We start from the raw sequence: 15,162 nt of genomic DNA on the forward strand, positions 1-15,162 counted from the left end.
TGTGAATCAGTGCTTCCATGGACATATGTCCTCAATCATCAGTGATGTTTTTCTTACAACCTGCTTCCCACAGCATGAATATAATTCAATAACAAGATTGTTATTTTAAACTGACTAAATGCTGTTCACTCATATGAATCTGTTTGTCATATGTAGTAGTGGGTCTTTGCTGCCATCTGCTGGTGAAGGAGAGGAATAACACGTATTGTATTTATAGAACGTTAGAAAAAAAACATAACTTTCTCTTTCTGTGATAAATGATCAAAGTTACATTATCCATTTGGAAGATAATCAACAGTCTAATATTTAGATCTTTGTTTTACACCATTCAACCTGATGAGCAGACACATGCAAGCTGCCACGTCCTTATAAGTGCATCAGCAAGAATGGACTAGTTCAAGTTTAGAGGATTGTGTGGTTTTTGGAAAGCTTCCCATGGCAGTGTTTTGCTGTTTTGGACATGGGAGTCTGTAATGGCCTCAGTGACTTCTACTGTAAATCTTTTGCTTTGTACTACACAAAAAGGATAAACTTAGCAGACTCACAAGTCGTGCGTCTAGAGGCCTGCGTAGTCTGACGTATCTGCAGTCTGCCAACCAGTGTAGAACGTGACCCTTTCCTATTTTTGGCTCTGGTGTTTACATACACACCTTAAGCACTCCTTGGATCGGATCCCACTAGTCTCTTGCTGAGATCCTTCACTATGACAAGAAAAGAAAACCTTCAGGTTTTACTACCAGCCCCTGGAGAGAGAACATTTTGTCTGTTTTATTACCTTATCTGATTACAGGCCACGCGGATGTGCAAACAAAAAGTATTCACAGTGACGGTGTTCATGTCATACATTCACTGTCTGACTCTATATGTTTTGTCTTCAGACACAGTAATTATATTGACATTGCATTCCCTATTGTATCCTTTTTATTTGGCTGAGGTCAAAATAACATACCACACCTTATGGTATTGTAGGCAGATGCTACAATAATTATTTTGTGTTAAAAATAGCCAAATGCTGCTGCGTAACGGAATGTGTGCTGCATAGACTTACGTAGAGGGTCAAGGAAAGTTTATTTGTACAGCTCATTATCACATAGAGTGTATCAAAAGGCTTTAGAGGTCCATAACTCTAACATTTTTGGACCCGGACAAGAAAAAAAAAGTACCAAAAGTAGCATTTACTTATTTTGTTGTCATTGTTGATTGTTTTTGGAGCCAGCCATCGTTTGGCATTTTCTTTGTTGATAAGGACAATTAATAGGTTTTCATAATTGATATTAACACAAAGTTAAATAAATAAATGAATAAAACAATGGGGAAGGCAATTCAAAGAGAAATCCCCCTCCTTTGACTGCCAGATGTGCCTCAGGTGGGAACATTTACAGAGTTTAAAAGAAAGTGAAAATGGCTCGTACAAAATCCGACCATAAGTAGTTTATAATCCAAACAAAACTAAAAAGTCTACAGCCATACTAGCATGGATATGAATGTCTGAGCTTGAATGGCAGAACAATCTATCCAATAGCCATTGAAATATTTTAATCTGGACCAAAGTGGTGGACCAGCTGACCGTAGGACGTAGGCAACCATGCTACCAGCATGTATAAAAATGGAAGAAACCTTGGGAGACAACATTTTAAAGAGAAATCCATACTCTGACTGCTGGATATGCCATTGGAAAGAAACTTCAAGATTCATTAGAAATATTAGACGATTAATAGGGAATATCTACAAAATGGACTTGTGTGCAAAGAATGTTGTATTAGAAGTAAATATTAGTTAGAAAATCATAATGGGGTGTATAATAAAGAAAAAAAATATACAAAACCAGAAGATACAGAGAAAGGTAACTTTTTGTTAACAGCTATGCACACATCCTCTCTCTGTTCATTGTTCAGATCTACTTGTGTAACCTTGCTGCCAGAAGAACATACGGTTCTTTAGAGCTGCTGGAGTAAAAAAAGATGGTCTCATTACACCAAGACAGCAGGCCACAGGTCTGATGAGAGAGCCCGAGCTGTCAGGAGCCTGTCAGGAGCAACGTCCGGGCGTCTGGCCACTGTCAGCCACTACAATGAGTTCACGGCTAGAAACAGCCTTTGTATCAGAGAGCAGACACACAGCAGGCCGAGGAGGACACACCATGCTGACAGTCGAGGTGTTTTCTGTCCTGCACTTACAACTTCAAACAAAGGGTCCATTGTTACAGTGTGGGAACTCGGCTGTGATGATAGTGATGAGGTCCCATCAGCTGCAGTCAGAGGAATGAAATGTTCCAAAAAAGATGAAGAATGTTGTTTTTGCTGTGCGCTGAACATCCAGTACATTGTCCTTTAAAGTATGTTTAGTGTGCTTGTAGTGTACAGTATGTGGATGTGTTTGTGTTAAACTGAACACTCGAAGTACATGACATTTATATTACTGGCATATTATGAGATGGAAAATACATTCTGTGAATAGCAAAGTATTGCTTCACTGAGTTGTAGCAGTGAGTGAAATGAGGATTGCTCAATGTTGTCTTTAACAAGGAATTAGGCATTTTATTGTATATTTAAAGATACTATAAGCTACCATAATCATCTCTTTAGCATTGATGAACATTTCAACATCTTTTAACTCAATGTTTTGGTTTTTCCAGCCAGCTTTTTACTGTGTTGTTCACTCTCAGAATCAGAATTGACTGTAGGCTGCAGCAGGCAGCAATTTTCTACAAAAGCCCTCTAAATGCTGACTGTACACATGAAGTTTTAAACAGCAGACAAAATGAGCAAATAGCTACTCGACACAGTGGTGGATTTAACAGCTTAATGCAAAAAACAGACACAAGACTCTTAATGAATGCTACATTGTTACGTATCTTGTGTAAATATGCAAATGCCATCAACTTAAAAGGTGATAATATGACAGTGTTGTGTTTACAGGGTTTTTTTCAGTTCCCCCCGGAAGACAAAAGGTCACTTGATGCAAATTTAATGGTGACATGTCATGCATTTGTGACTTTCTACCATTTAGTGCCAGATATCTGTCTTAATCATGGTCATAGTTTCGAAACATGTGGTGAACATATGTAAAAATGCAGCCTTAAGAAAAAAACGCTTCATTTGCAAAGTTACGCTACTTTCCCATCGAACTGAGGTGAGATTGTTCAGCCATACCCAATAATGGCTGCCTGTTCTGTAGCCAAAGTTTATATTTAGAGTAAAAAACAAGAGAGAGAAGAACAGACAGAACTGAAGGGGCTTAACGTACGTGTGTGTGTGTGTGTGTGTGTGTGTGTGTGTGTGTGTGTGTGTGTGTGTGTGTGTGTGTGTGTGTGTGTGTGTGTGTGTGTGTGTGTGTGTGTGTTAATGTTAAAGAGCCAGGAGATAAAACAGCCTCTTTCGGAACAGAGGCTGAACTGAGTGGCTGCATTAAGCGCCAGAATAAAAGATAAATAAGGATTTCTTTTGAACTATAAATCATGCAAAGTTATTACAGTAGATCCTCAGAATATAAATATAGATCTGGAAATGTGCATGTTCTGTTCTCTGTAAGTACATGGTTTGCTCAGTATTCACTTGCGCAGACATTTAGATGTTACAATATATAGTTTACTGCTAATTGACAAAATCAGTAGCTAAATGAAGAAAATACAGAGGACAGGGTCTCTGCAGATACAGACACCACCACACACTTCTAGTGACTCATAATAGATGATTGAGAGGAATTATTTTTTGAGTATTCTTTTACTTTTGTTTGTTTTGGAAAATTATACTCAATCTTCCACTAATTGTTTTAGTTATATACTGTATAGTTTCCCCAAAGGTAAGCAATGAACTCCCATGCACAAAGAAGTCTGACATAGTTGCACTGGCTCACAAAACACACATGAACAGAATCATTTCAGCATTGAAGAATAGTTTTATTTTTTTGAGCAATCCAGCTGCCTCAAACATAAATTCACATTCAACACATGACGTAATATCACAGTATTTACATTACATCATGTTGTCACAGTACAGTCTTTAGTGAAAAATATATTATATTAACTTAAATTGCACTTTGTGTAAACACTTCAGCAACAAATCCAGCAAAGCAACATAAATAAAATCCTGTGTATGTGACAGCTGTACAAAATCTTCAAAATACATTCCAACAGCACAGTCGGTTCAGTGTGAGGCAAGTGAAAGAGCATAAGGTGTTTTGACGGACATCCACAGTCTTTTCTGCTTTGAATGCAAAGGCACAACAACAGCATTTTCTTGAACTGTGTCATTGCTCAAAATACAAACATCTAATGTGGTAAACAAAAGTGCAGGTAATAGCCCAGGTTAGAAAATGACTTTAATCCCATCTGGTACAAATACCCTTCATAGCACCTGCAGCATCATATAACACTGGGCCTAATCATCCCAACTTCATTTTTGAAAGCTCTCAGCAGGACAGGACAGACTAAAAATGGCTTCAGTTTGGCATTTTCCGCACTCGCCGTTAATGTTTATGCTCAGGATTTGCATTTGGGTCTATTATCCCGAGGCAGTGCCTGGAATAAACATCATCCACAGTCTATTCACACAGTCACACCAGTAAACAAATGACTTCGGGAGTGCGAGTGTCTAGTTTGACTAGGACTTAATGTGCTTGCCCTCTCCTCCTGGCAGCTGCACACAGTTCTTTGTAGAGGTCAGAGTGGATAAACCTGGGGTAGGAGTTGTTCTCCATCAGACTGTAGACTTTCCTCTGAGCTGCCAGAAAACTGGTTGCAGTGGGCTCATTTAGGCTCTGGACGATAGCGTTTCTTGTGTGAAAATCCAGGTTGATCTGTGACCAAAGAGAAACATCAATTTTAATGAAGAACATCTTGTGTATTTGAACGTAACTTGAACACACATAAATCCCGATTAACATCATTTCGAAGGAATCGTTTATTTTGATTTACAGCTAATGTGTTTATGGCATCTGTTAGCTGTTACCTCTTTGGGAGCTTCACTTTTAATGAACTCCTCGTAAATGCTGTTGGCCTTGGACGCCAGCTCTTTGTGCGACGTGAGTGTACCGAAGTCCTCACAGGCTGTCCAAAACTCAATGTTCTCTTCACAGAACTCAGACTTCAGGAAGATACAAAATGCTGCTTTGCCATCTGTGTGTGAGGGAGGGAGGGAGGAAAAAGAAAAAAATGTTAAACACAAGGCCAGCAACTTGAGCAGGGAGAGACACACATCCACTCAGTGTTTGCCCATTAAAGTAAGGTAAAGCATGTACATAGCCATTACAGCCTTTATTTTATTGAGGACAATAAATGGCCGTCATTCAGCACACAGTAACCGTGTGACCTTTGAGACAGTTTTATGTAATCATGCAACAATAGTGCAGTGAATGATACTTACATTTATGAGTAAGTAGTTTGTCAAGTGACTGCGCCCATTGGTTCACATCATCAGCAGTTGGCCTGAGGGCAGACATCACAGATTGTTAAAGAGATGATAGAGACAAGTACTATTTTTAGTTTAAAGTCACACTGTTAACTCAAATGAACTTTTTGTTTTGTAATTGCATACTTAGAAGTGAAATAATTCCTACAAATGTCCAATAATATTAATAATAGCTCATTATTCCATTAAATGAATTGCATAATTGGTGTATAATTAATGCATAAAATGATTTACTCTACTATACAGCATGTCCATGCTATCATAGCAGGGTGGGCTTTTCATTTGAATTAATTGAATATTTGAGGCATAAAACCTTAAGAGTTTGGTTTGACTTCATTCATAAAATAAAATATGCATAACATGCTTGCAAGAATATATGTTAAAAACTACACTATATTTATTAAAGTGGATGCAATGACTAAGAATATAATTAAATAATTGAAATGACAAATATAAAGCTAAATTAAATGCAACTTAATTTAACTCAATAAACTGTAACTAGCGTGCTGTACACACAAGATGCTACACACAATCATGAGTAATCATGAAGTTAAACAAATTGTTTCTTACCTGTAGGATCTGTTTTTCATTAGATGCAATATTGACTGGGAAGAGTTTATTTTCAGGAAGAATCCTATCCTATTTCTCCAGTTTTTCCTTCTGTAAAAAAAAAAAGAAAACAGAAACTTAATGGCAGTGTAATGCTGAGTAATATTTTTAACAGTGTCATCATATAACTAAGCACATCCTCATTAAACAGCACATTAACTTACTTTATCCCCTTTTTCTCTGCAGCCAGGTCAGTGGGTTTCATACAGTCGGTGAACGCCATGCTTTCTGAACAAGTTTCTCTCATGGTTTAATCTCCTCTCCTTCTCCCTCTTGGCTTGCCAGGCAACTTTATAGTTTCTGCCCAGCTAAGGTCTGGCTTGTGACAGGCAGTAGGCGGGACTGGAATGAGAGGTCTTTCATTGGATTGGCTCTGGCTGTGTAAACAGTGACTTACCCTGGTATGACTCGGAGGGCCCGAGGCAATGATAGGCTGTCATTGCATAAACATTCCCTCCCTGAGTATCCTGTGAGCTTCCATTTTTAAGCGTAAGGTCAAAATGTGACGTACATGGCAGATTAAATGCCCTTCTTCCTAAAATAAATTTATGTTTGGAAGTAATGGAATTTCTCTCCTTTATTGTGTTTTTCTTTCTGTTCTTGTTTTTTAAAATCTGAGAGCATTTTGCTAATTTGCAGCTATGATCTGTGATGTGTATCTTTTTACTTATTATTTAAAAAACTGTTTAAGTTCTGCTTCAACAAAATTAAACACTAAAACATGCACCACCAGTTGGATGGTTAGTCGTAAAAATGCCTTTCCTATATTGCCAGGAGCCGTTTTTCCAGACCAGATCGGATGTACAGTTGCTTCATTGTGACTTTGCAACACTACGTGCAGTGTTCATAGTCAATAAATTACTCAGACAAGGTGTGGGTCAATGAAGCATTAATCATATCATAGTGGCAAATCAAGATATGACAGATTGGCAAAGACATGATGCAATATGCTCTTACCTTTATCTTCATAGGGTATTAAAAATAGCAAAGCGGAAGCTGCTAAATGCCAAATGCATCGTCTTACATTCTTTTCGTATTGACTTAATCTATAAAAAACTTTGGTAGAATCAATCTGTTTATTGTCACTTTTAAATAACCACATTTCAGAGTGAAGTTACGACCCGCTTCGCATGGAGATGTAGTTCAGCCTGAGACACTTTTGTCAAGGAATTGACCATTTATAGCAAAGGCTTATACGCTTAGATTTGAAGGCTCTGCTCTTTCACCGAGCTCTCACAGAATCTGAGCAGCAATGAGGTGCTGCTAGGAGAACTTATCCCTCTCAACAAACACATACACGATCTTATTAAAGTCAACAATACCAAAAGCCTTCATTTCACACCATGGCAGAAGGTTGGGGGTGGTGGGATCTGCGGTAGCTACTGCATTAATATGAGGGCTTTAGCAGGGTGATGATGAAAAATGTCAGGTTTTAATGGTCGTCTTGTACACTTGTATGAATATAACTGGATGTTACTGATCAGCTGGTAGCCAACTGCTGTTGAATGACCAATTGATTGTGAAGCCTGAAGGAAGCAGCTCATACTGATTAGATGACAGGCTGTCTGAGACAATATCCTTTTATTCTCATGCTGTCGAAACATCATTACGTAACTTAAGATGACTTAGAATAACTTTAACTGTCGACAACTGTAGGTCGGTTTTAACCTTGACGTGTAGACATATTTTAGCTATGTATAATTAAAGCATTGATTGAATTTTTTTGGAACTCGGGGCCAAAAGAATGCCACGACAGGCTGGAAAAACAAACCTCAAACATGTTATTACTGAAGCCGTTTTGGCAAAAGAAGACGCATAGCAACATATTTAGCATTCTAGTTTGCGTTTCTGTCCCTGTGACTCCTTTTAGCTCTGCCCTGGTCTCTACCAGAAAAAGTATTTTGCAGGTTAGCTATTACAAATGTTAGATTTTCTTTAAATAATCACTAACTTTCTTGGCATTTTGGTACAGGACCTCCCTGCTATACTGCTATAAACAAGGTTTATAAGAGATGTCTTGTACCACCAAAGCAATGAGCTAAATAAATGCTAACTCCATTAAACTGAAACTGTGTGATTCCATGAATTACATCTCTGTGTGCAACCCTTTCTAATTTACATTTGATCAATATTTCAATATGAGGATTGTGGTCCAAAATGTGCTTTACTTGTTCCTCTAGTTGTATGTTTGAGCTTCACTGTGCAGTGCTGAATGATATCACACCTCCTTTGGAAGCTAATCCTGGTCCAAGAGAAAACGTACACAAGTTGTGAGTGGAAACTTGAAGCCTTCAATACACACACACACACACACACCCACCCCCACACACACACACACACACACACACACACACACACACACACTTACAATGGACTTTTCCGTGAAATAGGAGCTTCATCTTGCATTAGTCAGTTAAACTTATGAAATGAACACTGTTTGCGATATTCATAGATTCTGTGCTTGTGCTTTTTTGTATAAATCTATATCATGATTACTGTAATACTAATATTTCATAACTTTATCCAGCTGTTCACAGCAGATCTTTGCAATATTAGTGTTTTAGACGCAAATTAAATAATAGAGCTGTCAATAATCTTTTTCTGGGTCAACGAGCTCCCAAAATATTCTTTAATAAAGCTCAGGTGATCAGTTTACAGTAACTGAATGGTGTCATTTTTTCCGATGGTGGTTGTGGAACTGGACGTGCAGGTTTCGTTTTTTTTTTTTTTAGGCACGGCCGATGTGTAACCCTCACTAACCTTAAATGGCATCATTCCTGTCGGTAATTCACACTCAGTCACATTCAGCCATTGTTTGTATGCAAATCAGTGTTTGTTATTGCGTTATAGGTTCAATTTGTATGTCTGACTCCTCAGTGGAAAAGTAAACCCAATTCCAAAATAACCCTGATTATTTTTCTTAAAAATATGTTATCCTGCAGCAAGTAGAGCTGCAAAACAATAGCTGAACAACATTATGATGGATGTAGTTTAATTGAACAATTACTTACGGGCTTTGCCATTTAAGCACTGTAAGCTTATTCTTCCAGTAAAAGCAAAGGTTGACACCGACATCACATCCCAGAAACACTAAAAGGATATCTTTCATTTAGGAACACAACACCCTGCAGCGAAATGTAAAGAATAATCACATTTTGTTCTAGGTTATCTCTGCTATAGTGCATTTGCGTCACCTGCTGTGTTCTGTTGTGATTATCGCTGGCTTCCCTCTCTCAGTTGCACCAGTTTGATGCTTTGCTGTGTGAAAACATGGTGTTCGCCTCGTGTGTTTATTATGATGTGCAGACTGCGTGTAAGCAGCCGTCTGTTTAGAAGTGGATGAAGAGCAGAGCCAAGTTTCCACTAAGGCATGAGGTCTGTCCAAAGAGCCTTGCGTAAAAGGTGATTCCCAGCACTGGCTTAAGAGTTGGGACTTTGTGTTTGTGGTTTTCAGAAAGACCGGCTGCACTTCTAACCTAACTGTGGGCTTCTGTTTTTTGTTTCAGAGCTTGCATGAAGCTTGAATCCCTAAAATAAGTTGTGCACAACATCACAGCCCCACATGCAGCCACCACACATTAAATAGCAGGATGTTTCTGCAAGAATGGCAGCGTTGATAACCAACACGGATAGTGTATGAGTACACTACAACACAAAATGTAAAAATATCCACATGAACCAGTTCAGCAGCTGCTCATGCACAAAGCAGGAAATAATTCAGAGGTGAAAGAAAAGGAAGAAAAACAAATAGTAACCACTCTGACGTGTACAGTGCCTTTTGGCAGTAAGTCTGTGGCTCATGATTAAAGTTCAACTACTAAACGTGAGATAAATCCCAAACAGGACAGCTGGAGCCTGGTCTGTACATGCACATCTTGCAAACCAGCAGTTCTTCTCAGCGTCAAGTGTACAGGTTCACTTCAGACTATGTGCTCTTGCAGGCTTTACAGGTGTGGTGCTGCAACTTGGGACTGCTCCCCATTCTGCAGTTTTATGAATGTGCCCTCCTTTACCTTCCCATCTCTTCCACATAGTCACTGGAATAGGATCCACACAATTATAAGCAGAATATGAGTCACAATCAAAAATACCCAAAGATGGCAGTATGCAACTCAATCTAATTGTTGATTTTTGAAGCACTATTGCCCAATAGCGCGTAATAACAATGCGGTAAACAAATGAAATTGAGGACGTGCTCAGAGATGGAAAATCTGGAGGATGGTGAGACAGCTGCAGGAAAATAATTGAAAATTTGAAAACAAAAACAAAACAAGAAAAATTTTTACATTTTGAGTCACAGTAGGAAAAGCACAGATGTAAATGATAAAAAATAACGAAGGCTTAATTCCATTCAGCTCCTTTGATTTCACAGTTCTTGTATTGGTCATGCTAGCAAACTGTCACCCTGTCATTCTTTACTGGGACACTTGGATACAGTAGTCATTGTTAATGTGTTTCTTTAGTGTGGAAGTAGGACACATCCTTGAGCTAAAGGAAGTGTAGATTGTATACAAAGAGCGTCTGAGTAGTCTCCCAACACTTGTCACTGAAGAAGAAATACACATTTTAGCAGAGACATGATTTAATCAAGTGACATCTGAGAACAATACCTTTTCTAGGGACATCACAGCCCTTGATCACGACTGACCCTTGATCATTACTTCCCCCTAATGACTTGATCTAGAACTTTGTATGAATGTAAACCCTCCTACTAATGTGACTCTTTGCAATTAACATTGTCAACTACCTAAGAACCACCTCCCATTGATCAAGTTATCCCTTGATCTTGCCTGTGTGTCATACTGGAAGGCCCTCCTCCTTTTGTTGATCACTGCCTTGGTCTTACTGTATAAAATGCCTCCATTTCATTTGCTCTGGGTCAGTCCACTGTCTCAGATCCACTCTGTGACAGTGTGCTCACCGATATCCCGGGTTATCAATAAACATCCAAAACCACAGCAAACTTTGAACAAGGACTTGAGTCACCTACTGACCACTAACCTCGGTGACCTAAATGTTTTTTTTTCCTTTCAAGCCTCATGTGTACATATATACTGAGACCAGCATTGGTGAAAGCTTGTATGTGAGGAATTGTTGGTGACCTTAGTTTCCTGTTCTTTACAATGATGGGCAGGTTAAGACTGGAGCAGTAAATATCTTCCGGCCCCCAGGCTATGTTAGGTTTAGAGATGGCAACATGGTTGCTGTGGTGATACATGTTTTGTCTTCTTGTTGTTGTTGTTACAGCAGGCAGTTCAGGTATCTGACTTTTGCCCTCTTTAAGCATTCTGAGCCTTTTAGAGAGTAAAGCCTCTGTGAAAGATGACTATAGTTTCATTGTCATTGTCATAATAATCTTTGACTTTGTAAATACAGACAGTTCATGACATCTCTTGTGTCAAGGGACAAGTAGGAAGACTTTTCTTGGCTGGGTTAATACAAATCTAAATCATTTAAATTTGTCAACAATTGTGATTAAGAGTGAAACTTCTGAATGGATAGATAGATAGATAGATAGATAGATAGATAGATAGATAGATAGATAGATAGATAGATAGATAGATAGATAGATAGATAGATAGATAGATAGATAGATAGATAGATAGATAGATAGATAGATACTTTATTAATCCCAAAAGAAATTAAGGCATTTAGTAGCCCATATTAAGTCAGGTCCTACAGTCAGTCAGTCCAAAAATTAGAAATAAGAAGAAAAGTCAGTCATCCCTTTCCTACATTGTGGAGTTCTAAAGCTGGATGGCCCTAGCCAAAATAAATCACTACTACTACTACTACTAATGTTTGCAGCAGTCACACAATGCAGTAAAATGAAATTCTGTGCATGTGAACCATCCAAAAAGAAAAACTGGCCCTGGTTGTGGGTGCTTTGGGCTTTGCCCCGGATCTTGTCACTCCTAGATCCGCCCCTGATAACCACTGTACACATCACTATTATATGACCTAACCGTTTAATCTTTTTATTTTATTTGTATGGAACCATGTACAATGTTAAACCCTTTGTTAGCATTCGATGTACTGTACTAGAGTTAGCTTACAGTCCCATGGCAGGTCACAATTAAAACACATGCACAATTACAGAAAAGTGCAGCATGTTGATGTTAAGCAGGTATAATTTTACCATGTTCAGCAATATTAGCGTGTTAGCATACTAACATTTGCCAATTAACACTTTAAATATGAAACTAGAGCCAGGAGAAAAAATTGCTTAGCATGAAAATCCAGGTTTGGCTAGTTGAAACACATTAGCTACCCCCTGTAAAACAAAAAGTTATTTTTATGTGTTCATTTTGTCTTATGTAGGAATTAAACAAATGATGTTTAGAGGTTTTAACTTTGGAAACAGCCAGGCTAGCTGTTCCTCTTAGCTTCCAGTCTTCGTGCCAAGCTAAGCTAATCATCGCCTTCATTGCCTAATTTATTATTTTTAAGCAGTAAGACTGTGCTTTGTACCTCTTTACACACCTTTGACACTCACTAACCACCCTCATTGTCCTCAATATCTTTATTATCCCCTGGGCTTTGTGCCACCAGGTGTGACCTAAAAACCTTTCTAATACATATGCCACATGGTTCTTCCTCATCTTTTGTTCCCCCGCCGTTTGTCTTTCTCTCTGGTTCTGCATCAAAAGGTTACCATTATTAATGGACTAATTATTCTATAAAACAAACCTGTTTCCCCTCTTATTCTTTCAGTCAGATTATTCCAGTCAGCATGTAAACTATATTAAGATAATGAAACAGAAAGACAGCAGGTTCAAGAGGAAGGAATAGGACACTGCCAGACTCACACAGCAAGTATAGTTAATGATTAATTAATACAGTTTTAGTATATTGGTCCCAGAATCATCACCAGCTTGAACATCTTCCATTTTCATCTGGCAACGTGTGGTCAGTTAAGTTCAGTCACTGTCACTACCAAATGGTGAGCATGTATTATAGTCTGTCACGCTTCTGTAAGCTTTGGGAGTGACGTTATGTGGTTTGATTAATTTAAATAAGGACATGAAGCGGCATCCACATCTTGCCACGAGGCACTTATCATGTGCTGAAGACAGTTTCTCATTTATCTGAAAACACTCCAGGAGCTACTAAGTCATTTTTGGCCTGTTTTTTTGGCTTTTGTCCTGGTGGTTCGAGCCACAGTCGAAGAAACATTTAGCCACATTCTTCAAATACAAAATCATCAACTTCAACGGTAAAATTAATTGGATTTTCTAAATAGGCTGCGTTAATCATACTTTTGGCTTTCTTGTTCAGTTGAAGCAGAGGGATACATAATTGATAGATTGGTCGATTTACTTGTCCTCTCTGAAATAGAAAACAATGACAAGCTTCTTGTGAACAACATTTAGAAAGCACAAACAGCTTATTTTACAGCTAAGCGGCAGTGTGTTCCCAGAAATTCTGAAACTTGATAAGGACATCACTTTGTCACCACAATAAACGACAACACATGCCCGCTAAGCTATCAAATAACCCATGAAATGTTTTGTATAATAGTTTGCTTGAAAATAAATATGATGCAAAGTTTCCCTCTAACAAAATGCTGAGTAATAAGCTACCGCTATGATACCCAAATGAGACAAAATAACACTTTTTAAGCAGCTCTAATGCTAAAATACTAGTTTTACAACTGGGAGTAAAAGATTAACATTAAGAATGAATCAATCTTTTTATAATAGCATGTGGTGTTCATGGTTGAAGGTGATGAAAAAAGACACATAAAAGAAGACTGTGACAGCGAAAAATCACTATTAAACACCAGTCTTTTTACTTTCTTTTTTTTACAACCAACATCCAGTAGTTTTGGCATGAAATGTATGATAAGGCAAAATTGCATAATTATAAATTCCGACATGGTGAGAGTGAATCTGTGTACTGTACTTGGAAGTCGGCACGTACAGCACAAACCTCTAAAGAAACTCCCACTTAACAGCGGCAGACATTAATGAATCTACACAGTACATGTACTGTAGCAGACAGACAGATTAAAACATATCAGGACAGGTTTGTTTGGAAAAGTTTGGGCTACACTCCAACAATAATGTAGATTTACAAATATAAACCAAGCGATTAAAAAATATGCTGCATAACAATGATGTGTTTGTAACATTTTGGCTTGACAAAAGTTTTTCCACTCACATGTGAAGTGTTAGGGTTAGGGTGAGCCCATTCCAACAGTGTATTTATAAATCAAACATATAATTAAGCTGACACAATGTTGATGGCATAATTGAATCAATCACAATTTGTACTTCAGTTAATAACCTATAGCAGTGTTGACAGAGAGCCCATCCCAGGTCCCCTAAATATGTAAACCCTGTTGCATATGTTTGAATGTGCGTATGACGAATGTTAACGGAGGAAACAAAGTAGCTATTGTTCCTGTGATGGTGTGTGCTTACTTTTCCTTGTTTACTTCAGCTTTCCAAGTATGGAAAGTACCAAACAGTGAGGTGATCAACTGAAAACCCCCAAAACATTTGTTGTACTTTTTATTTTATTTTAAAGGTGCAGTCTGTAATATTTACAGACTTTATACACAAAATGATCTTAATTCATTAAGTTAAATTTACTCTTTTTCTTGGGAAGGCTCATATTTCTTATGCTCTTATGCTCTGAACTACCAATGATGCACTATGTTTAGTATTTGGGTCAATGACGTATAAGGATTCGCAACAACTCAATTTTAGAAAATAATAAAAACAAGCATATCTAATGCAGTAGTTCAAACATTCAGAATGTTGTGTACCTGAAGATCCATATTATACATTTGAAATGAAGTGATTTTAGTGGGGTTTTCAAGATTAATTGGCACTGGCCTTAAAAAAAGTCATGTGGTGCGACCACGATTCATCTTGAAATAAATCAATTTACTTAACAAGCCTCACATCTTTTTTTACAAGTTTTCAGTAAAATAAAGTGTTTGGAAACAAAGTATTTGCATTTTTTTTTTAAATGTTTGTAAATGATGATCTTTTATTTATATAAGATATTTCAAGATGAATCATGGTCGCACCACATGACTTTTTTTTAAGGCCAGTGCCAATTAATCTTGAAAACCCCCCACTAAAATCACTTTCAAATAGTAATATGAATTTTCCGGTACACTACATTCTGAATG

The 15,162-nt window shown here is 37.8% G+C and overlaps 1 protein-coding gene across 1 annotated transcript; it reads right to left on the reverse strand.

The window, feature by feature from the left end:
* Nucleotides 1-3,891: 3,891 nt before the first annotated feature.
* On the reverse strand, nt 3,892-6,280 carry rgs2 (regulator of G protein signaling 2). Its single transcript, XM_062424403.1, is given in 6 exon segments — nt 3,892-4,628; nt 4,630-4,797; nt 4,950-5,116; nt 5,364-5,425; nt 5,979-6,068; nt 6,182-6,280. Coding segments are annotated over 6 exon segments (597 nt in total). The 5' UTR covers nt 6,265-6,280; the 3' UTR covers nt 3,892-4,601.
* Nucleotides 6,281-15,162: the final 8,882 nt, after the last annotated feature.

This window comes from Scomber scombrus, chromosome 8 (assembly GCF_963691925.1).
Source record: "Scomber scombrus chromosome 8, fScoSco1.1, whole genome shotgun sequence".
Lineage (NCBI taxonomy): Eukaryota > Metazoa > Chordata > Actinopteri > Scombriformes > Scombridae > Scomber > Scomber scombrus.